The sequence below is a fragment of the Hibiscus syriacus genome, unplaced genomic scaffold (assembly GCF_006381635.1).
Source record: "Hibiscus syriacus cultivar Baekdansim isolate YM2019G1 unplaced genomic scaffold, ASM638163v2 tig00110280_pilon, whole genome shotgun sequence".
NCBI classification, from domain to species: domain Eukaryota; kingdom Viridiplantae; phylum Streptophyta; class Magnoliopsida; order Malvales; family Malvaceae; genus Hibiscus; species Hibiscus syriacus.
In genome coordinates, this window is record NW_024062660.1 from 83,123 (window position 1) to 106,861 (window position 23,739).

At 33.1% G+C, this 23,739-nt stretch overlaps 1 protein-coding gene across 2 annotated transcripts; it reads right to left on the reverse strand.

Annotated features, from left to right (window-relative positions):
* Positions 1–7,228: 7,228 nt before the first annotated feature.
* On the reverse strand, positions 7,229–9,586 carry LOC120116017 (40S ribosomal protein S4-like). 2 transcript variants are annotated; one of them, XM_039136596.1, is made up of 6 exons: positions 9,454–9,586; positions 8,689–8,766; positions 8,367–8,547; positions 7,963–8,060; positions 7,368–7,843; positions 7,231–7,333 (listed from the first exon to the last, which is right to left on the reverse strand). In XM_039136596.1, the coding sequence occupies exons 1-5, from the start codon at positions 9,454–9,456 to the stop codon at positions 7,415–7,417; spliced, it is 789 nt and encodes a 262-aa protein (XP_038992527.1). In that variant the 5' UTR covers positions 9,457–9,586; the 3' UTR covers positions 7,231–7,333; positions 7,368–7,414. The 2 variants fall into 2 exon arrangements, with proteins under 2 accessions (XP_038992526.1, XP_038992527.1); XM_039136595.1 differs by having other exon boundaries at positions 7,229–7,843.
* Positions 9,587–23,739: the final 14,153 nt, after the last annotated feature.

The window sequence follows — 23,739 nt, forward strand, 5'->3', positions numbered from 1 at the left end:
GGCTATGGGATCAAGCAGATAGCAGGAAGGCTCTGCCACTCAAACAAACAAGTAATTACTCCTTTTGGGTTACTAAAAATGAAAGGCTTTAAGGTAGGAGAAATCGAGTTTGATAATTAATACTTTTACTAATAAAAAAAGTTAATGGAAATTGGGTGATCAATAGTTTCTTAATTAGCTGTAATTAAGGTTGGATTATTCATCTTTGTTCCCACATTTAGCGGCGGTTGTGTAATGATTATTTATTAGGGAAATCATATATACACTGATTTATTTTCATAGTTTAATTTGAAGTCTATGCAAAGTTGTTGGGGGCAATTTGAATATTTTTACCAAATGATTGTTAGGTGTAACTGTTTTCTTTGTTAATTTAGGGCTTTGGAATTATTTAGATTTTTGGAATGAGTCAACCAATAGGTTGTGTAGGGATTCTATTTAGGGTTAAATCAAGGGATGGCATGGGACCTAAATCTCGAACCGGATCTGATCCGATCAAGTCGGATTTTTAAAAAAAGTTTGGGTTTGGGTTTAGGGTGAAAAATATCCGATCCGACCTGAAAAAATATATAATTTTACATTAAATATTTAGGAATAATTATAATAATACCCCTCTATATATATATATATATTTTCAATTAAGTCACTGTTTTTATTGAATAAAAATATTTTTTTATTTCGGGTCGAGTCAGGTCGGGTCGAGTTTTTAAGTTATATATCGGGTCGGGTCTCGGGTGGAGGACTCCTTATTTTCGGGTCAGGTCGGGTGGACCAAAAACCCGACCCATGTCCATCCCTAATTAAATCTAAAGGGGTTAAAGGGTGATTGTACCCTTGAAAATTTTGTGATGGCATCACTATAATATCTTTTTTGGTCATAACTAATGAGATGAGCTCTTTAGTATTTAAATTAGAGTATTGAAATGACATAGATTAATTAGTAGATTGTGTCTCACGTATATACTTTTACTAAGTAAAAAAAGAACACGCTAGTTGTATCGAAGTTCGGGAGAAACAATAATTTTAGTTTACAATGGATAAGGATGTTATTGCTGACATAATAACCTCTATATGAAATGCTGACATGAATAGAAAAGGAACGATTCGAATAGAATCTAATAACATCATTGAAAATATCGTAAAAAATACTTTTACGAGAAGATTTTATCAATAATGTAAGGAAACATTGGGAACACAACAAATATTTTTTGGTTTTAACCCTACGCATAAAAGGAATAGCAAAGGACCACATAGAACTATTTTAAATTTATGAAGGATCAATTGATCGGGTCTACGAATCTATTCTAACTATCGACAAATTCCTAGAATTTTAGGCGGGATGGGGATTGTAATTCTTTCTACTTCTCAATACAATTTCTTTCAAATTCCATACACTATCCCAAAAAAAATTAAAAATGAAAATTTAATTTTTAATGTATGGAATACCTGGGTTGAATCGGATACAATTTGAAGGATTTTGTGGGTTCATGGATTGAGGCTTAACAGAAGAACTTTATAAGTTCCTAAAAATTGAAGATACAGATCAAGAAATTGAATTTCAATTATTTATAGAAACATATCAATTGGTGGAATCGTTAATAAAAGAAAGGGATGTCGTATATGAATCACTCACATATTCTTTAAAATTGTTTATTCTTGCATATTCTTATTGGTTTTCCAAGTTAATCCTGCGGATACATATAATTCAGAAGAATATGTGAGTGATTCATATACAACATCCCTTTCTTTTATCAACGGTTCCACCAATTGATATATTTCTATAAATAATTGAAATTCAATTTCTTGATCTGCATCTTTAATTTTTGGAAACTTATAAAGTTCTTCCGTTAAGTCTCGATCCATGAACCCACAAAATCCTTCAAATTGTGTCTGATTCAACCCAGGTATTGTAGACATTTTCCCATTTTTATCCCCAAGCATTTTGAATTTCCCGCTTATCAAAAAATCCCATTCTTTTCTTATTTTTCATAGAATCACATGAATCGATCTAATAATGATGGATTTGAATTTCTATTTTGTTTACTGAATCACATGAAATTTTATTATTTAACTCCATATAATATATATGGAATGTGTGAAATTTGATTCACACTCCATGTTCTGAGAAATATTTACCATCCGAAAAACGAAAAAAATAGAGCCTTTGCCTAAAGAAATGAGTTGAGAAAGGGTGGATGTATAGAACCTTTCAACGAGATAGTGTTTTTTCAACTCTCTCAAAACGGAATCTATTCCAAACATATATGCCATGGTTACTTACTTTGACAGGGTACACATATTTAAATTTGATATTTTTAGATACTTTTTCAAACCTATTGTCTATACTAAGCAGCAATCCAAAATTTGTATCCATTTTTCATGATATTATGCATGGATCAGATATATCATAGCGAATTCTTCAAAAAAAATTGTCTTCCACAATGGAATCTGATAAGTGAGATTTCAAGTAAGTGTTTATGTAATTTTCTTTTGTCCGAAGAAATGATTCATAGAAATAATGAGTCGCCATTGATATCGACACATCTGAGATTGCCAAATGTTTAGGAGTTCCTCTATTTAATCATTTTCCTTCTTCTTGTTGACGAATATCTTGTTCATACACATCTTCTCTTTGTTTCCCGAGCCTATATTGAGTTACAGACAAAGTTTGAAAAGGTCAAATCTTTGATGATTCCATCGTACATGATTGAGTTGTGAAAACTTCTAGATAGATATCCTACATCTGAACTGAATTATTTCTGGTTAAAGAATCTCTTTCTAGTTGCTCTAGAACAATTAGGAGATTCTCTAGAAGAAATACGGGGTTCTACTTTTGGCGTCAACATGCTATGGGTGGTGGTCCCACTTATGGGATCAAATCAATACGTTCTATTTGAATATCGATCTCATTGCTATCATCAATCTCATAAGTATCATACCAAATCCCATCAATCGAATCATTTTTTTAATAAATACGAGACATTTAAGTCATACAAGTAAAGAGATCTATTCTTTGATAAGAAAAAGAAAAAACGTGAGCAATGATTGGATTGATGATAAAATAGAATCCAGGGTCGCGAACAATGATTCGATTGATGATAAAGAAAGAGAATTCTTGGTTTAGTTCTCTACCTTAACGACATAAAAAAAGGATTGATCAAATTCTATTAAGTCTGACTCATAGTGATAAGAGGGACCCTTATGTTTATGGATCACCATTCCAAGTAAATAAGAGGGAAGGGATTTCTTATAATTACAACAAGAACATGGATAAACGAAAATTATTTGATACACTGAGGGACATCCCTATCCATAATTATATAGGAGAAGACGATATCCTAGATGCTATGGGGAAATCTTCGCATAGAAAGTTTTTTTTCCTTGGTTTGAGAGGACGGGTTTAAAATTTCATTCTTTTTGTGCATCTGATACAAGATCCCCTTTCTTTTTCTTCTTGATTTCGATTCTCTAATTCAATCATTTTTTCGTTCGGTGCTATTTTTTCATCCAGAGCTATAGGGGTCCCTTTTTATTTTCAATAATATTTTTATTAATGTTCTCGTTTCCATTTAAATTTGAAATAAGTAATTTTATTGGTATGATCCATGTTTTAACTTTATATGCATCATAGAGCATCATAAATTCTAGGAAGAACCAAAACTCCGGATTCGATATAGGACGGCTTAGTATTTCTTCATTCATTCCCATCCAATAAAAAAGGAAGCCCTTTTGATTGGATATGTTGATTTCTTGATCTTGATAAATTGTGAAATAAAAAAAAGTCCATTTTATCAATTATTTGATAATTATTAATTGTTGTCTTAATATTTTTGTTACTCTTGGTACTGGTATCGACCCAGGACTCATATAAATCTTCGAGGGAAGGATCAGTTGGGATGGGATCATGTTGATATCATATTTTGATGCACATAAGTCTCGACTCTAGGCTCGCAGTCTGTTGACAATATTTTTTCGTAAGAAACTCATATAAATCTTTTCAAAAGAGACTCAATCCTAAATAAATATATAAATCACACATTTTTTAAAATTCATTCGTTTAATAAGTAAATATTTTTCATATTTATTTATTTAAATTAATAAATAAACAAACACTCAGACAATAAACACTTTGTTTTTTATGAAAATAATTCAAATAGGATACACATGGGAATGTAAATGAGCTGAGTCAAGCACAAATCAAAAAATTTAAAATTGAACTCAACTGACTTAAAAGCTCACAAGCTTAAAATTATTAAACTCAACTCGAAATAAAAAAATTAAAATTTGACTAGAAAACTCACGAGCTTAAAATTTTTAAATTTGAGTCGAACATAAAAAGTTGATGCTCGACTCAAGCTCAAAAACGTGGATTCGAAACATTCTCAGATTTAATTCGATTGAAGCTCAAACTCAAATTCAATCATGAACGCTAAGTATAAGAAAACCTTATATCGTATTTTAAAAAACCCGATAAATTTTAATATTATTAATAAATTTAAGGGTAAAGTATAGTAATGGTCACTGAACATTTCTGAAACTTGCATTTAGGTCCCCAACATTTAAAACTTGCAATACAGTCCCCCAACATTTATTCCGTTTGCAATATGGTCCCCCAACTTAAACCACAGTTAGAAAATTAGGATAAATTATATAAACGGTCATTGAACTTTTCAGTCACTTGAATTTCGGTCCCCCAACTTTTAAAACTTGCAAAACAGTCATCAATTTCATTCTAAACCCCAATTTCCAAAGTAATTCAATTTTATTCTAAACCCTAAATTCTAAAATACTTCAATTAAATTCTAAAATACTTCAATTTAAGGTAATATAGGATTGAAGAAAGAGTTCAAGGCACAGACACAACGAATAAAAATATATTTATATAAATGTATATTTATATTTAGATGTATAAATAAAAAATATATTCATATATTAATATATGAATCATTTATATTTTTTGAATATTTTATTTTTAATAAGAAATTAAAATTATTAATTATATTAGAAATACTCAACTTAAGATTATATATATAATCATGAATTATAAATATGAAAAATATAATTATTAAATTTAGTTTAAAAATATATAAATCTTAAATTTATTCTTTTAAAATATTGTATCAACTAATATTTAAAAAATATATTAAATCTATCAAACAATTTATCAAATATAATATTTTTTTATTGTAAAAAATATAATATTTTCTCATCATTTATTGCTTTCAAATTTTTTTCCGAACTTCAAATCTCATTATTTCCATTTTACATTATATTCTTTTTTTTCTGGCATTGGTCATACTATTAGTATATGTATTATTGTATATCTCTTAACACAAACGATGGTGTTAGCTTAGTGGCTCCACCCTATATCTTTCATTTGCGTGACTCAGGTTTGAGTTTGCCCGAGACCCAAATTTTACTTCTTTGTAACTTAATTTTCTTCTAATTAGGAGGTGACATGTGTCACCAATAACACATATCATGATCATGTGTTAACACATGTCAGATCCTGATTAAATGATTAATTTATTAAATTTTATTTAATTTAGGACCAAATTGATAGCATATATAAATAATTAGGTGGTAACACGTGTCACCAATGACACGTGTCATGATCATGTGCTAACACATGTCAGATCCTAATTAAATGATTAATTTATTAAATTTTATTTAATTTAGGACCAAATTGATTATATAAATAATAAAGACTGAATGTATAATAATGTCAATTCCTTTTAACTGCCACATCATCATTTTTATCAATTGGTAACGACTAGTGGCTTAGTTGAAACAGTTAAATAATTATGTGGTATGATTGATAAATTTAAAAGATCGATGACAAAAGTACAAAGGGCTAGATAGTTAAGTTGTCAACCGAGTAGTTTACACTTTTATTTATACGTCAAAATAACATTTTATAAATTTAAAATTCGAATTATTTTCAACCTCTTTTATATCCTAACTACTTTTTTTAATTAAAAAATTTCTTCAACAGATAAGAATTATACTATTATATTTATATAAAGAATACGTATCACATGAAATAAGATGAAATTAAATAATAATAACTTTGACATAATTGAATTTAATTTAAGTATTTTGGAATTTAGGGTTTAGAATAAAATTGAATTATTTTGGAAATTGGGGTTTAGAATGAAATTGATGATTGTTTTGCAAGTTTTAAAAGTTGGGGGACCTAAATTCAAGTGACTGAAAAGTTCAATGACCATTTATATAATTTATCCTAATTTTCTAACTGTGGTTTAAGTTGGGGGACCATATTGCAAACGGAATAAATGTTGGGGGACTGTATTGCAAGTTTTAAATGTTGGGGGACCTAAATGCAAGCTTCTGAAATATTCAGTGACCATTACTATACTTTACCCTAAATTTAATTTAAAAATTTATTTATTATTTTCTCAAATTAATCGCAAATTCTTCAAGTAAGATATTAAATAACTCACTTTAACTTGTTAAAAGTTCAAGTTGAGTTTAAACTTGAATCAAGTTCATTCTCAAATAACTGACGATCTGTCTTATCTCGTTCAGAACCGTAGACAAGTTAACAATTACAAGAATGAGAGAACAAAAGGCTTCCAATGTAGATGGGCAAAACCCTGCAAGAGGCTCCACAAACAATAATGTCACTCAGATTTGTCTGAGATAAATTTCACCTTCATTGCAATTGCATTGCTTCCAGTAAAAAGAAGTGCATGCAAAACAAGAATGAGAACTAATGACTTCAAAGTAGGGCTGAACAACGAAACCAAGAAAACTGAAAAATCGACATGAACCGAGTAAAACGATTCGGTTTGGCATTATACGGTTCAATTTTCGGTTCGATTTAAAGTCTCAATTCTTTTGATTCGGTTCGGGTTTTCCATATGGAACCCAGTTGTTCCATATTGAACCGAAAAAGCAATTTTTTTAAAAAAAATTATAGTTTCAAGTGATTTTTTCATTGAAAAACCGATAAACCAAACCGAACCGTTAAAAAAACTGAACCAAACCGATAAAATCAATTTCGGTTTTTTCGGTTTTTTAACCATTCGATTTCGGTTTAAATTTTGAAAAACCGTTTATTTCGGTTCGGTTCAATTTTTGGTAAAAAACCGAACCGAATACACCCTTACTTCAAAGCCAATTATGAAATCAGTACCAATAACTTGAATGTCAAGAAACTAAAAGGGTAGAGGAAGCAACTCTTATTTAACCAACTAAAGCATTAATATCCAAAAAAACATCCAAGTATTTGATAATTTAAAGCATGGGAAGTCAGTAACAACAACCAACAGAACAAGTAAACAGTTCTCAAAATTTTGCTCACAGTTTCAAAAGTAAAACGACACTAAACATCTCTAGCATCCTTATAATAAACTACTGCAGCGAAACATATCTGGATATCTTATGCTGAAGTTTAAGCAACATTTTGGGCTGCAAGCCTCTTCCTAGCTTCCTCGATGACGGATAACTTGATACCCTTGCCCTTAGGAAGAGACACCCATGGCTTTGTTCCTTTTCCAATAGTGAAGACATTACCGATACGAGTAGCAAACTCATGCCCGGCGGCATCTTGAACATGGATCGTCTCAAAGCTTCCCTTGTGCTTCTCCCTATTCTTGATTACTCCAACTCGCCCTCTGTTCCTCCCTCCAGTGACCATGACAACATTCCCAACATCAAACTTGATGAAATCAACAATCTTGTTGCTTTCAAGGTCTAGCTTGATGGTGTCATTGGCCTTGATCAAAGGATCCGGGTAACGGATAGTACGCCCGTCATATGTATTTAGGTATGGGATACCTTTCTGGCCAAACTGGACAGATCGAACCTTGCAAAGCTTGAACTGCAAAAAGCAAATAGGAACACAGTCAATACTGTTTTAACTAGAAGGGTAAAGAAAGTTGGAAAACATAAGTGTGACAAGAAGTAACAGCAGATCGAACAGCACATGAATATTCAAACCTTAGTTTCATCACCAGTGATAGCATGGAGACGGAAACGTCCTTTGGTGTCATAAAGAAGACGGAAGTCCTCGTTGGTTTTAGGAATGGACACAACATCTGGCAGAAGGTAGGAAAGCATGGTTAGGCAATATCCGAAGGGAATATTTTTAGAAAGACAGAGAGAAAGGAAACAAATCCTGAAAATGTAGCTTTTAAAGCTAATTAGGAAAAGAACAGTGCTTAACTAAAAGATCTCAGCATGTATTCCATAAAATCAGAACAAAATTGTCAATCAACCCAATATGATGTGAAAACAGAGTAATCAAACCGAAGTATTGCATTCAACTAAATACTTTGTATACCAAGAATCCAGAAAAAATTAAAACTGACAAAATCAGCTCGGAAAGTGAAGAGTATACATACCCATGAAACCAGCAGGATAGGTCTTATCTGTCCTAACCTTTCCATCAACCATAACATGCCTCTGCATGAGAATAGCAATGACTTCTCTATAGGTGAGAGCATACTTCAATCGGTTTCGCAGAATAAGGATCAATGGCAAGCATTCCCTGGACTTGTGGGGACCAGAAGATGGCTTGGGTGCCTACAAAGAAGAAAAATGCTAACAAAATTAGAACCTTAATAGACGAATCAAGAAGGTAAACTGTATCAAAAAAGAGAACTGAAAAGGATAAAGAAAACAGTAAACTTGTATGAAGGTGAAGGAATAAAGATGATAACATACAAAAGCACCACCAAGCTTGTCAAGCATCCAATGCCTAGGGGCATTGAGCCTCTTCAAATGTTTCTTCAACCCTCTAGCCTGTAACACATAGCAATCGAAAACATGTTAGTAAACAAAACCGCAATGCACAAGATGTCAAATGTATATTGAAAATGAAACTGAAATGTACAAGATACCAAATTAGCAAGCCATTTCAAAAAATAGGGACAATTAGGGATGGACCAAGGGGGCCTGGTGTGGATCGCCACCCTTGAAAATTTCAAAAGCTCTTATAATTTAGGTATTTCATTTGTATTTTCTATTAATAATCAGTTTTCTCCCTCCTAGAAGCTCTACGCCTAAAATTTTATAAGTTAGTCACTTAACATAAAATCCTTTGTCCGTCCCGGAGGACATTCATCATATAGCGGGTAAATTCACAAGGTTCCATTACGTATCAAACACTAATTAAGCATGTAATTAGCTAGATCCAGGCCGTTAAGACCACTATTACCACCCAAAACACAGACATCCAAATGCCCAACACTATACAACAGTGGGAATCAAAGGAAACCCAGAAATCATAAATATTCAGATCAATGAAGATGAATCACTTTTCATCTGTTCAGAAAGCTAGCTCAAGGCGTTAAACAACAGTGATAAGCCAAACTAATATGGAATATCCTAAACAGCAAAAACATGAAACTCACAAAACTTATCAATGAATGAAAAAGAATTAGAAAAATGATTAGTGAATCGAAGTTAGGAAGAGCAGAGGAAACTGACCATCTTGGAGAAATGAGGCTGCTGTGCTCAAAGTCCGTCTCTTGCTGGAGTCTCGAAAACAAGTAACCCTAATAACTGTATGTATTAATAGGATGAGGGCACTATATGATCATCGACCCAAATATGAATTGGACGTCCGCCATGAACGAAACTATGTTTATGGGCCTTAAGCCCAGAAAAGGTAATTTGTGTATAACATATATAAATAACTTAATTAAAAAATAAACGTTCAAATTATATCTCTCGTTTATTTTAGTTATTCAATTTCTTATAATAAAGTAGATGTTTAATTTTTTTAATTTACCATTAAATATATATATATATATATTAATTTTTTATTTTTATTTCTTTAAAAATCTTTAAAAGGTTAATCTTTTAAAAAAACATAAAAACTCCAGAATTATCCGAAATTTAAAAATCTTTAAACTTAAATCTCTAAATTTCATATACCATCATCAAATCAATCACCACCAGTCATTCTTTTTGTCGTTAGATTCTCATCAGTCAGTCATCTACCAAAATCGCACATTGTCCCAAATCACGCCGTACATTTTTTTCACCCAATCATCATCTGCTCATCGTCGACAGTAAGACTACATTGTCGCTCGAACCAAAACCAACAACAACAAAACCTTATTCTCATATGTAATGGGGTAAGGGGGAGGTAGGGTAATAGGCTGCCCCCAACATCAGGTTGAGAGCAGCTTCCGTGGAAGACCTCTGACAGTCAGAAAATTAAAAATAACGATAAAATGCAATGCATGTATAAATAAATAACTAAATACATAGTTGAACATTCTTCGTATGCAATCTACATATGCGCGTCTGTAATGGTAAGTAATCACTGCAAATAAATCCCTGCGTAAAAATCTCTGTATATAGACAGTAACGTAAGACCCGACTAAATTTAAAAAGAGAAATCATGAAGATAAGGGGATTTGAGAGTTTGAGAAATTTAAAAATTAAGAATTTTTTTAAGAAATTTAGTGTTTTCAAAAAATTAATATTAATCAGAAATTAATACTATGTGCCTTGTAATTATTGGTTGACAATTTTTTAACAACCGTCAACCTTATAATGATAAGGAAATAAAGTTTTAAAAATCTTATAATAATTTATTTACCATTGATGTCGCTCCAACCATGCTTAATCAATAAAAATTAGATTTACGGTAACGGGGGATTGTTTCAGGAAAGGCGGGCTAATATACGGCGTTACCAGATACATTATAATATATTTAACAAATTTGATTTAGCGCTACCTGAAATATCGAGTAATAACAATGTTGTAGGTGGAAATCATGAAGAAAATATTAAAAAATTTGGCAACCGACAAACTTAGCTTGTCGGTTTGTGTCGATACAAATGAAAAATGTATCGATCCATAGCAATATAACAGGTAAAAATATGATAAAACCGGTGTCATTATGATAAAACCGGTAAATCGCTACCGGATATATTAAAAGTGTCGATAAATTAATATAAGTATCGACACTTTTGTAATTTAAAAGAGAAGAAGTTATAGCGCCTAAAAAGTGTCGATACTTTATACAAATGTATCGATCCATAGCAATATAACATGTAATAATATGACAAAATAGGTCTCGAAATGATAAAACCGGTAAAAAGATACCGAATATATTGAAAGTGTCGATACATTAGTATAAGTATCGACACTTTCGTAATTTAAAAGAGAAGAAGTAATAGCACCTAAAAAGTGTCGATACTTTATACAAATGTATCGATCCATAGCAATATAATAGGTAATAATATGACAAAACAGGTCTCGAAATGATAAAATCGGTAAAAAGATACCAGATATATTTAAAGTGTCGATAAATTAATATAAGTATCGACAATTTCGTAATTTAAAAGAGAATAAATTATAGCGCCTAAAAAGTGTCGATACTTTATGAAAACGTATCGATCCATAAAAATATAATAGGTAAAAATATGACAAAACCGATATCGAAATGACAAAACCGGTAAAGCGCTACCGGTTATGTTGAAAGTGTCGGTACTTTAATAAGTATGCGTAAACAAGTGTCGACACTTTAAAAGAAATAGGTAAATATACTATCGAAAGTATCGACATTTACATAAAAAGTATCGACACTTATGTAATTGTATCGATTAAATATAAATAACATATCTGGTGTAAATATAAAGGCATAGCTAAATTTCCTCTGAAAATAGATAGAGTTTTTGAAATCGAAGCGTAATTGTTGCTACATTTCAGAAGGCGTTTCTACGTTGAAGTTTGTTTGTTTGTTGCTGCATTTCAAATTGAAAGGTACGTTGTTGAAACCCTAGTTTTTTTATTATTACAGTAATTATGGTTTTTATGTGTTGTTGTTTGGGGTTTTCAAAGTAAAGAAGCATTTGAGACCAATTACATGTAGAAAGTGATCTTCTAGGTAGATGATAAATATCGATACTTTTATTTAATATTATAGGTATAAAATGATATTATAGGTTGTATAAATGTGCCGCTACTTGGAGTATTGAGTGTTCCCATTCGTTTGAAGGAAATAGGGAGGTTTTGGGACCGATTATTATATAATATTATAGGTAGAAAATAAATATGGATACATGTATATAATATTATAGGTAGAAAATGATATTTTAGGTTGTATAAATGTGCCGACACTTGTTGTAATGGCCATTCAAATTCTATTGAAGACCAACCGTTTTACCACAAGAGTGGTTATCGATTTTTGTATATAAGTATTTGATTTGATTTGCGTAAACTGATATATGAAGGAAAAATGAAGTCAATGGGTGGAAAGCAACCAAATAGTGGATATATGTACTTCTAGTAAGTATCAATTTCTTTTTGTTATTATTGTTGAAATGGTAATTGGATTAAAGTATTTAGGAACTTTAAATTGATTACAAATTTTAAATGTTGACAGTATGGACGAATGCAAAAGGATGAAGGAAGATGGCACACACAGCGGTTCAGTATGTAAAATGAAATTGACATTGAGTATTATTTAGCTTTAATGTATTGATTAAGAAACATTTATGCTTAATATTAGGTGAAAAAAGATGTGAGGTCGAAATAGAATTCGATGAGTGATGCTCAAAAGGAACTTTACATCACACAGTCAAGGAATGATAGTAAATAATACAAAGAACGGAGGAAAACACATGTAAAGAAGGTATTCATTAAACTTGTAAATACGTTGATACAAGATATATAAGAACAATAACATTATATATTGTTAAAAAAATATAGGACGTGTCGACAAGGTGCAGCATAAAAAGGGTGTATTCATTAATTGAACACCTTAAAAATAATGATCAGTTGAATGTGCTGAGTGAAATGAGGTTTGGATCATTGATAGGAGTAAATGATCGACCAATTCAGAAGGAATTGTGTCGATCCTTGATGGAGCAATTTGATGTCAAACAATGTATTGCTAAATATGGCGATTATTTATTCCCTCTGGGGGTATCGACTGTTGCAGCCTTCTTGGGGGTACAAAACAAAGGCAAAAGTGTTGTAGAAGTCTGTAGGAGTAAGAACTGGAAAGCAGTTGCCTCCAAATATGGTTTGAATCATAAGGTGACATATGCTGAAGTTGAAGAGGATATCAAAAGCGGATCTTACCGGGGGGATGAGCTGAAGGCCCGAGTTCTATTGTACCTTGTCGGGATATTTCTTTGTCCAACGGGTGATACGTCAACGAACAAGGACAATATGAAGCTCATTTACGATGAAGGCTTGAAGGGTGAATTCAATTGGGTTGAATATGTCCATTCAAGATTGATTGAATCAATAATCACCTTTCAAAAGGGCAGCCAGAGATACCTCAAAGGGTGCATAGCAATCTTAGAGGTAACTGAGTTGAAGAATTTTTTTGTTTTTTTTATATAAAATGATTAATTTTATTATAAATGCAGGTTGCACTGTTCGATTATTGGTCTGGCTGTGATAGTTTGCCGGCTTATGAAAGATACAGAGTGGCACACATCCGTGCATGGGGGAAGGAAGAGGTGGTTAGAGTGATGGCGAAGTTGAAGGTGGATAGACCGAGGAAGCTATAAATGGTAATAAATGATTAAATAATATTAAGAATATAATCAATGTCTTAATACAAATTTAATTTTGAAGGTTATTTTCAAGGACGTAGAGGAGACAGAGAAGGCAGAGGAGGCAGATGAGAGGGAAGAAGAGATGGTTGGAGGGGTGGATGACGGTCAGGGGGATTACGGTCAGGGAAAACAGAGTAAATTCGACATTTTGATGTCTGAATTGGCTGATATTAAAAAAATCGTTTTTGATATTCATCAAAGACAATCAAGAGTCGAAGAGACACATGAAAGGCATAAGATGGAAGTGGAAGGAAAGATAGATGTATTGGTGAAAAAAGTTGAGGTGTTGAGTGGTGAAGTTAATATGTTGACGAGTGGAAAAATTGATGGAGTTGTCAAAGAGGTTGTGGAAATAAAGAGTGAACTTTCGGGGGTGAAGGAGGTGGTTCAGAAAAACTTAGATGAAGGGGGGAAATTGAAGGGTGAAATAAAATAGATGAAGAGCTATGTAGAGAAAAAATACGATGAACTGAGAAAATTTGAAGAAGAAAAGATGGAGGAAGAAGAAAAGATGGAGGAAATGAAGAGAAATGATGTCAGTAACATCTATACACCGGAGAGTATTATAGATGCAGATTTGGATTCAGAATGTCCTGCACCCCCAGAAGAAGAAGCAGAAGGTAAGTTGAATAAAAGATAACTTAATTTGATTTTTATCATGTTGTTGTGACACAAATTTGTATGCAAAACTGTAGGTTGTAAAAGCGGATATTCCAATCGGAATTGAACCGGTCGAAGCTGCACTTTGTGATTATTTATGGAATAGTGGGTTAGAATCGGGGTAAGTCACTTATATTGATTTGTGAGTGATATTTAAATATTTCATGAAAAGATATTAATTCTAATGATTCATACAGATATACTGTAATCTCAATGGGAAATCAATACGCACAAGTATCCAACGTTGCAACGTTGAAGCCTATGGAATGGGTTGGCGGTGTGGTAAGTAGAAATCAATTAAAAGACAAAACCTATTGAATATGTTCTGATTGTGTAATTAATTTTGTTAGGTTATTGATTTGCTCGCCTGGACAGTATGTTACGATTCTAAAAATTCAGGCCGGATGATTGGCTACATTCTATACCACTTAGCGGTGAGTTAAATTAATAAATGTTGAAAAGTAATGTTATAGACGGTAAATTAATAATGATTGTCGCGTAATTGCAGCAACAGGCGTTGGACAACAACGATAATGTTGAGGGTATTGCGAGCTTTTGGGGTGTCATGTTGCCTAACTATATGAAATTCACCAACTGTGAGAAGGTAAGACATCATAAGAATAGGCATAAATGATGTTTTTGGATATATAATGTTGAATTTTGTCAAATTGTGTGTGAAATTTGTTGCAGATCATGATCACAATAAACTACAATAATTCACATTGGTATCTGTTGGTGTTGGATATGAAAAATCGTGTTGGAACTGTATATCATAGTCTGTTTAAATCTGAAGCAGCAAAACAGAGAGTGAATGATCCTAAGAGATTGGTATGTATGGAAGAAAATTATGTAAATTATAATACATAATTTGTTTGGATCATAACTTCATATTTTTTAATGCAGATGAAAATATTAGATAGTTATAATGAGAAACACATTTGGGTAGAAGCATGTGGCGCTCTAGGAAAAGTCACCTTGCAAAGATTCAAATTCGTGGAGCATAAGATGACCGAACAATTGAATGGATGTGATTGCGGCATCTATGTGATGATGTGGATGGAATCGATCGGTTCTAGCAGGGCTATTGGTGATTTTGTAAGTAGAATTAAAAATTAGTTTGTCGTTATATTGTTAAAAGTCGTAGAATGAATGCTGTGGTTTACAATACTTAACGTACTGACAATTTGAATATAGGTTGTTGGAGAATGGGATCGTATGCGAATATTAAACGATCTCATATGCCACAATCAAAATCAACTAAGAGAGAATATGACAAAAGCTGCCATGCTACACAAGAATAACAAAAGGAAGCGGTGATGTAAATGTAGGGTTAATTTTGTATAAGATTTTTAATTTTGTATACGATTTATAATTTTGTATGTGAATGTAATTATGTATGAGATGGGAAAAGTTATCAATTGGTTGTTGTACATGTTTCTTATGCACAGTAGGATTCTGCATTATTCCAAGTGTCACTAACATAATTGTCATCATGTGCGGGACTGAATGGCCATTCCATATCTAGGTATGTTCAATAACTAAAAAATGCAATAACTTTAAAGTAATAGGTAAATTCACAATGTAGGTGGTAAAAATAGAAAATAACACTGAAAAAATTAATAAGCACAAATTTGATTCCAACATTTTGTCCAAGTATCGACACTTTTTGAATTTGTATCGACACTTTTTGTCTAGAATGTAAATGGTCAAAAAGTGCACAAAAAAGTGTCGATACATTTATAAAATGTATCGATCCTAAAACAATGAAATTTATAATTTGAATGTAATAGGTCATTTTGCAATGTAACCGGTATAAATATACCTATTTAATTTGAAACAGGTCACCATAATGTATCGACACATTTTAAAGTTGTGTCGATACATTTTTAAATTACTCGCATTTTTTTCATTCATTATATATATGATACAAACTCCAAATCGAAAAACCCTAAACCTTACTAAACCTAAACCTAAAGGCAGAAGAGAACTCATCGACTCCGACGAATACCATCGTTCATAACAGTTACGATAAGATATTCAGGTAAAGTTGTTGATATTTTGCCATAAATTATGGTTTGTTTGATTTGCAGATTTGTCACTTTTGTTGCCTTAATGTGTTTGTGTTCCTATGTAACAGCATCCACACCGAAAATGGCTCCAAAATGTAAGTATCAGAATCGGGGCTCTTCTCAACCCATCTCTTCTCAACCCACCTCTTCTCAACCCAGCTCTTCTGAGGAAATCAGGTCGTTCGACACTGAGAACTTTAGATCCGATGCGGAGAAAGAAAGATGGCAAAGGAGTTTTAAAGTAAGGAAGATTCGTCCCGAACGTGTCATTGACCTGGGTTTCTTGTTCGATGGTAAATATGATTTTAGTTTTAAATTCACATTTACATCGTGGGGTTGGCTTGAATTCCTTGGTGTAGAACCAACATATTACCCCAACCTAGTTAGAGTATTCTACAACAATGCTTCCTTCCAGCATGAGCCTAATAAGAGTAATATAATAGGAATTAATACCCATGTCATGGGGAATGATATATATATATATCTCCGGAGACTATTGCTTCGGGTATAGGTGTCGAGAATAAAAGGGATTCAGATGAAACTGACTTAGATACTACAATAAAACGGGTTGATAGAAATAGCTCAATTAACCTAGATGTATAGGCGAGAGTGTTCCACAAAATATTGACTTGGTTTATTCGGCCTTCTGGGGGAAAACATTCAACGATTCGAGACAGCGATTATTGGTGGATAGAAAAGTATAGATCCAAAACGGCTCCAAACATTGCTAGACCGATGTTTAAAACATTTGTATATATGGTCACAAAGGGAGCATCAATTTCAACTTCACTACCATATGGATGTGTCATCACCCATCTGTTGAAAAAGAAATAAGTTGATTTTTCGCTTGACGCCCCTGTTCGATTAACCTGCAAGATTGACATGTTATTTATTAAAAAAGCGGGATATGATTTTGATGAAAAAGTCGGTTGGAAGCGTGCCAAGGATGTCAGATTAGATCTAGAGATGGAGGACAATGAAGACGACCAACCAATGGGAGACGAGGGAGGAGACACAATGATGGAAGAAGCTGTAGAAGCTCCAGAAGCTCAAGTTGGACAGGATGTCACAATTACGATAGTGATGGAATACATGGTCAATTTTCGGGAGCATATTGATTCCCTTGTGAGCGAAATACGAGCCGATATTTCATCATTGCGCGATGAAGTATCCATGTTGCGTGACGAATTACATCAACGACATCAAACGAGTTAGGTAATTAATTATTTATGTTTCTAAACATTTACACGTTCTGAAATGTATTTTATTTTCTTTTAACAGATGTGGACAACCAAGCGGTCAATAAAGATGACGACGATGATGATGATGATGATGATGATGATGATGATGATCCAAACAAGTATATCATGTCTGCAACGCCGCCTGTAAGAAAATTAGTAATTTTTGATGCCAATGGTGTCCTTGCTTACATCCCAAGACATCCAGAAGGTTTCAATTCTGTTAATTTGTATCCATTATTTTAACATATAAGCATACAACTTTAATCTCATTTTCTTCATGTTGCAGATGTTATCCTTTGAAATAGATTATGTGAATTTATGCAATTTTGTACGCAGAATTTTGTTGTTGCCATTTGGTCATCCAAGATGATGTTAGAACTATTGAGCAATTCAAATTGCTATAGCCAAAATCGTTAGTATACAATTAAATGTTAACATTCAAACTTGATTACAATCTCAGGCATAACATGGACCGTGTACTTGATAAACTACGTTCGTTCTCTGACCACTTTCTATTCGTTTGGGTAAGATGATTGTCATTACACTTTGCTAACTTTAATTTGTCTAAGATTCCTACATATTTATGTTCGACTGTTTGTAAACAGGATCAAAGAAAGTGCAAAACAGCAGATAATTTTACATACTGTAAAGATCTCAATGATGTTTGGAACGAGTTTACTGATTTTAACGTCCTAAATACACTGTTGGTTGATGATTCACCGCGAAAAATGATTCATAATCCGGTAAGTTACAGTTATGCCATATTTTTCCAGTTAAACAGTTCATAGATTGATTGATTAACAATTTATGTTTTTTATTAGATAAACAATTACATATGTCCACATTTTTTCGACGTTGCTTCCCATTCGGACGACGATGCTCTAAGTATGACACAAATTTATTCCTGATTATGCTCATTTAGTTTCTTGTTAGTAAAATTGCACCTGATTAGTTTGATTATTGAAATTATTTATATATGTCCTCAGAAAAAGGTGGTAACATACACGAGTATTTGGAAAATTTGTTGAAGGCGCCTAATGTTCTAGACTTCGTTAGCGATAACCCTTTTCCATTGGATTAATTTCGTTGTAGGTATATTATTTGAACATTGTTATCCATAAATTTGTTGTGTATGAATTTTATGGTTTGATTATATTGTGTATATACTTTCATTCCATTCAAAAAAACTAAATCATATAACACAGTAACTGTGTCTTTTAATATGAATATTACAATATAACATGTGATTTATACAGTAAATATTCCATTCCATGTGACTAGTGTGACAACCCCATCAACTCACAACTCAGCTTTGTACTGAAATATTGTCTTTTACCGGCTTTGTGTCCATAATGTATTTTCCAACCAAAGCAAGTTCACAAATAAGTGTCGATACATTTATATCAAATGTCGATCCTAAAAACATCGAAACTCGTAACTATAATGTAATAGGTCACTTTACAATGTAACCGGTTTAAATTTACCGATTTTCTGAGAAAATAGGTCTACAATATATATCGACACTTTATTCATTTGTGTCGATACATGTTGTCCAGAATGTATTTCCAAACCAAGTGCACGAACAAAGTGTCGATACATTTATACCAAGTGTCGATCCTAAAAACATCGAAACACATAATTATAATATAAATAGGTAACATAACAATGTAACCGGTCTAAATATACCGGTTATTAAAAAAAAAAGGTATACATAATGTATCGATAATTTATACATTCGTGTCGACACTTTATGTCCATAATAAATTTTCCAAACAAGTTCACGAAAAGGTGTCGATACATTTAGAAAAATTGTCGATCCTAAAAGCATCGAAACCCGTAATTATAATGTAATAGGTCACTTTACAATGTAACCAGTTTAAATTTACCGGTTTTCTGAGAAAATAGGTCTACATAATGTATCGACACGTTTTAAATTTGTGTCGATACTTTTTAAAATTACGCGTGTTTTTTTCTTATATATACAAAACCCAAATCAAAAAACCCTAAAGGCAGAGAACTCTTCCACTCCGATAGTGATGACCTTCAAATGAAGCCCCAACATATCAACATTGAAGAAAATCGAAAGCGACCAGTAAGTATCAATGTATTCATGTAATTGTTCTTGAAATGGTAATTGGATTCAAGTGTTTAAGATCTTTTAATTGATTACAAATTTCAAATCTCTACAGTCTGACTGAATGCAAAATGATAAAGGAAGCTCATAATCATGTTGACTGCATAGCCAATAAAACACCCTTTCAGGGTCCAAATGGTAAGCTACGAATTGGTAAGACAAGACTTTCTTTGAGGGTTTAGGGACTGAATTCCTACAACGTAAGGAGTACATGATTGAACATTACATATAATAGTTGTATTCAGTTGTTGAAGAATTGTTTTTAATTTTATACGAATATAGTTGTAATGTACAAACATGATTGAATGTTGTGGTTTATTTGTAATAACAATAGGTTGTTGTACATGTTTCTTATACACAGTATGAGTCATATTGATACTTAGGATATATGGAGATCGTTGTCTGCATTATTCCAAATATCTCTAATATCATGTGCGGGACTGAATGACCAGTCCATTCCATCTTCAAAAAAATCAGTTGAAGTAGGCTGCGTGCTTGTATTCAAACCCAGCTTGACTTGAGGACATGTTAGTTTGATATGCCCCTCACCGTTGCAGAACCCACATCGCCTAATTTTCTTATCGACCTTGTTCTTTGTTACTTTTTTTCGCTTGCGTTGTTTTCGTTGAGGGTCGCGAACATTGTTTAATACACTGCTCCGATTGACTGAATCATTCAAACCAAACAAGTTCTCAAATTCTTCTGTTAATCTTTTCATCTCATCTCTTACGGTTTTGAAAGACGCGTCTGTCTTTGATGCAACATAGCATAACATACTTGTTGTTGCATGTAGAGAAGCAAACCTTGCCATTTGCATTATTTCTGGAGGCACATTAAAATCAACAAAACTGGATGCAGAAGCCTTCGCATCCTTAGTCCACCTAATTTGAATCAAAGACCCGGGCAAATATGTGTAATCCAAGTGCTTCAAAACGTGAAGTTGATGGCGACATGGAAGTCCAACTGTCTTGAATTTTTTGTATGAGCAATTTAGGGTTTCCGTATGAGAACCAAAACTAATTTCAAATGTCCTATTTTTTTCTTTGTACTTTTTCAAATAAAAATATTGGCATTCGTCTGATAAGGACTCAATCTCTTCCTGAATCCGGTACAATATCTCCTGTTGAAGTTCTTCTTGGAACGCACGCAAAGATTCACGCGTATAAATCTCAGAAGCATGACTTTCAAATTCAACCAGTTTTGTGATCAGGAAGGGCTTCGTCTGGGAACTTAAGTAATCTGCTTTCAACTCGTTCAGACACATTCTACTAATTCCATCTTCAATTGCACGAACAACATCTAAATATGTCTTCTTGTGTTTCAGTGCAATTGTGAGTGAAGCATTCATAGACTCGCACCTTTGTGTTGAGCGAATATTAGCAAAGAAATGACCGGTTAGATATGCTTGTGCCCATAAGTGCCGAGTATTTCCCTTCTCAATCACCCATGGATGTTTTTCGACATTGAACTCTGAAACAACTGAACGCCATTGAATATTAAAATCGTCGGTTGTCCACCAGGAAACCATGCATTTTGAGAATGCTCCTGTAAATTTTGGGTCACCAATGTTAGCTTTTGCATTACGAGAAATATGCCAAGAACATAATATGTGCTTAGCATTAGGGATAACAGATTTGACAACCCTCTGCATTGCCCTATCCCCATCGGTGACAACTGAAATAGGCGATTTGTTCATCATGGCTTCTAAAAAATTCTGTAGCACCCACTCAAAAGATTGGGACGTCTCGTCAGCGATTATGGCAGTAGCAAACACAATTGTGTTATGGTGATGATTGACACCGACAATAGGCATAATTGGTCGACCATACAAATTATCTTTGTACGTTGTGTCGAATGCAATTACATCACCGAAGCATATGTAATCTGATCTCGATGTAGAATCCGACCAAATAAGATTATGCAACGCCCCTGATTCATCTACCGAGTATGTCACAAAAAACCCGGGATCATCATGTTTCTTATAATCAAAGTAAGCAATAAGCGCATTCACATCCCCATCGACGATTTCCTTTGCTTTGCCTCTTTGAAGTGCATTGTAGAGGTCTTTATGTGTAAATCCAACATTATGATAGCCCCATGCCTGCTGCGTTAAATAGTTCATTACTTGTGACTTGCAAACACCGACCTCTTTCAATGTTGTTGCCTCATCGATATCAGCCTTACTTACAGCTCTATTAGAACGCATAAATGGTGTCATAGCATGTGTGCACAATGCATGATTATGTTTCTGATAAGACTTACTTATAACCCACTGATCGTTTGTATTTGTTGCTGTAACTACGATTCTAGCCTTGCATACTGTTCTTGTGATTGGCGTATGAGCACGTTGACGATCAACGGTATTGACTTTTGATACTCGAAACCCTTCTTTGGAACAACAAAATTCTTGTGTCTTCACATTCCCTTCCATGTCAAGCCGTGTTGTTCCCCGACGTGCACTAAACCCATGTTCCCGTACGAATTCCTTATAAAAGTACCAAGCTTGATCACGTGAAGAGAAGAGCTTACCAACCAATATGTCAGATTCATCAACATTATGTACTTTATGGCATTCCTCGGTTGGCTTAACATTGTCTGTATCAGTATGATCCATGGCAAAAATTTTGTTGTGCAATTTCAATGGTCCCAACAGGAGTTGATGGAGATGTATGTAAGTAAAGGTTCATTCATGTTTCAGTGGTGCTTTCAATAGGATGTAGTGTGGGGTATTGGTAGTGGTGGTAGTTGAAGGGTGGGTACAACATTAAATTTTGCGGGATATATTCAGGTATGTACAATAACTACATAATTCAATAACTTTAAAGTAATAGGTAAAATTTTAATGTAGGTGGTAAAATTAGACTATTTTAATGACAAATAATTATAATATAATTGGTAAATTGACAATGTAACCAGTATACATATACCGTTTAATTATAAAACTAGTTAACATAAAGTATCGACACTATTAGATTTTGTGTCGATACATTTATAACAAGTATCGATCCCAAAATCAAAGAGACCGATAATTATAATGTAATAGGTAAATTTACAATGTAACCGGTAGAAATATACCGGGTTCATGAGAGAATAGGTCAACATAAAGTATCGACATTTTTTTAATTTGTGTCGATACATTTTTTCAAAATAAATGGCAAACGAGGTGTACGCATAAAGTGTCGATACATTTGTAAAAAGTATCGATCCTCGAAACATCAAAATCGATAATTATTATGTAACAGGTAAATTTACAATGTAACCGGTTAAAATATACCGGTTAATTAGAAAATAGGTCTACATTATGTATCGACACTCTTTAAATATGTGTCGATACTTTTTTCCAAAATAAAGCACAAACGAGTTGCACGCATAAAGTGTCGATACATTTAAAATTGTATCGATCCCGAAAACATCGAAACCGATATACATAATGTAATAGGTCAATTTATAATGTAACTGGTTTAAATTTACCGATTTTATGAGAAAATATGTCAATATAAACGCTATCTATTACATTATATAAACGCTACCTAATTTGTTATTGTACTTGATAATATATATGGTTAAATGCCTATTTTATTATATAAGCGCTACCTATTACATTATATAAACGCTACCTAATATGTTATTGTGCTTGATAATATTTCCAGTTAAATGATATAACATAACCGATCTAAATTTTAACCGATCACTTATTTAACCGGTCACGTCATTTTTTAACCGTCTCAAACTTTCCCGGTAACAGGTGGTTTCGATCCTTTCGTATAATTTCACTTGAGTTCTTATGTCTTAACAGTCCATGTCTTAACATTAGATAAGACCCTGCTTCTCTCATGATTATGTGAAAGAATCTGCTACTAATATAAAATGTTTTCTCTTCAATAACCTCACTGAACGCGATTGTGTAGGTGATGGGTTGCTTATGCACCAGTGAAAAACAGCCCCTGAGGGACCCAAGGGGCAGCGCAACAAGTTCAGTGAGGAACTGAGGAACCGAGGTTTCAGAATCGAGAAAAAAGAGAGGAGTAATTGGAATCACTGTTTGACATCCGTGCCCAAAATACAGTACAGGGAGAGAGATA

Bases quoted from the DNA above. Each gene is read 5' to 3' on its own strand.
- LOC120116017 (XM_039136595.1), bottom strand. The intron at 8,061-8,366 runs GTATGTATACTC...ACCTTCTGCCAG, and splicing joins CTATCCTGCTGGTTTCATGG to ATGTTGTGTCCATTCCTAAA. The intron at 7,844-7,962 runs GTTTGAATATTC...TGCTTTTTGCAG, and splicing joins TCACTGGTGATGAAACTAAG to TTCAAGCTTTGCAAGGTTCG.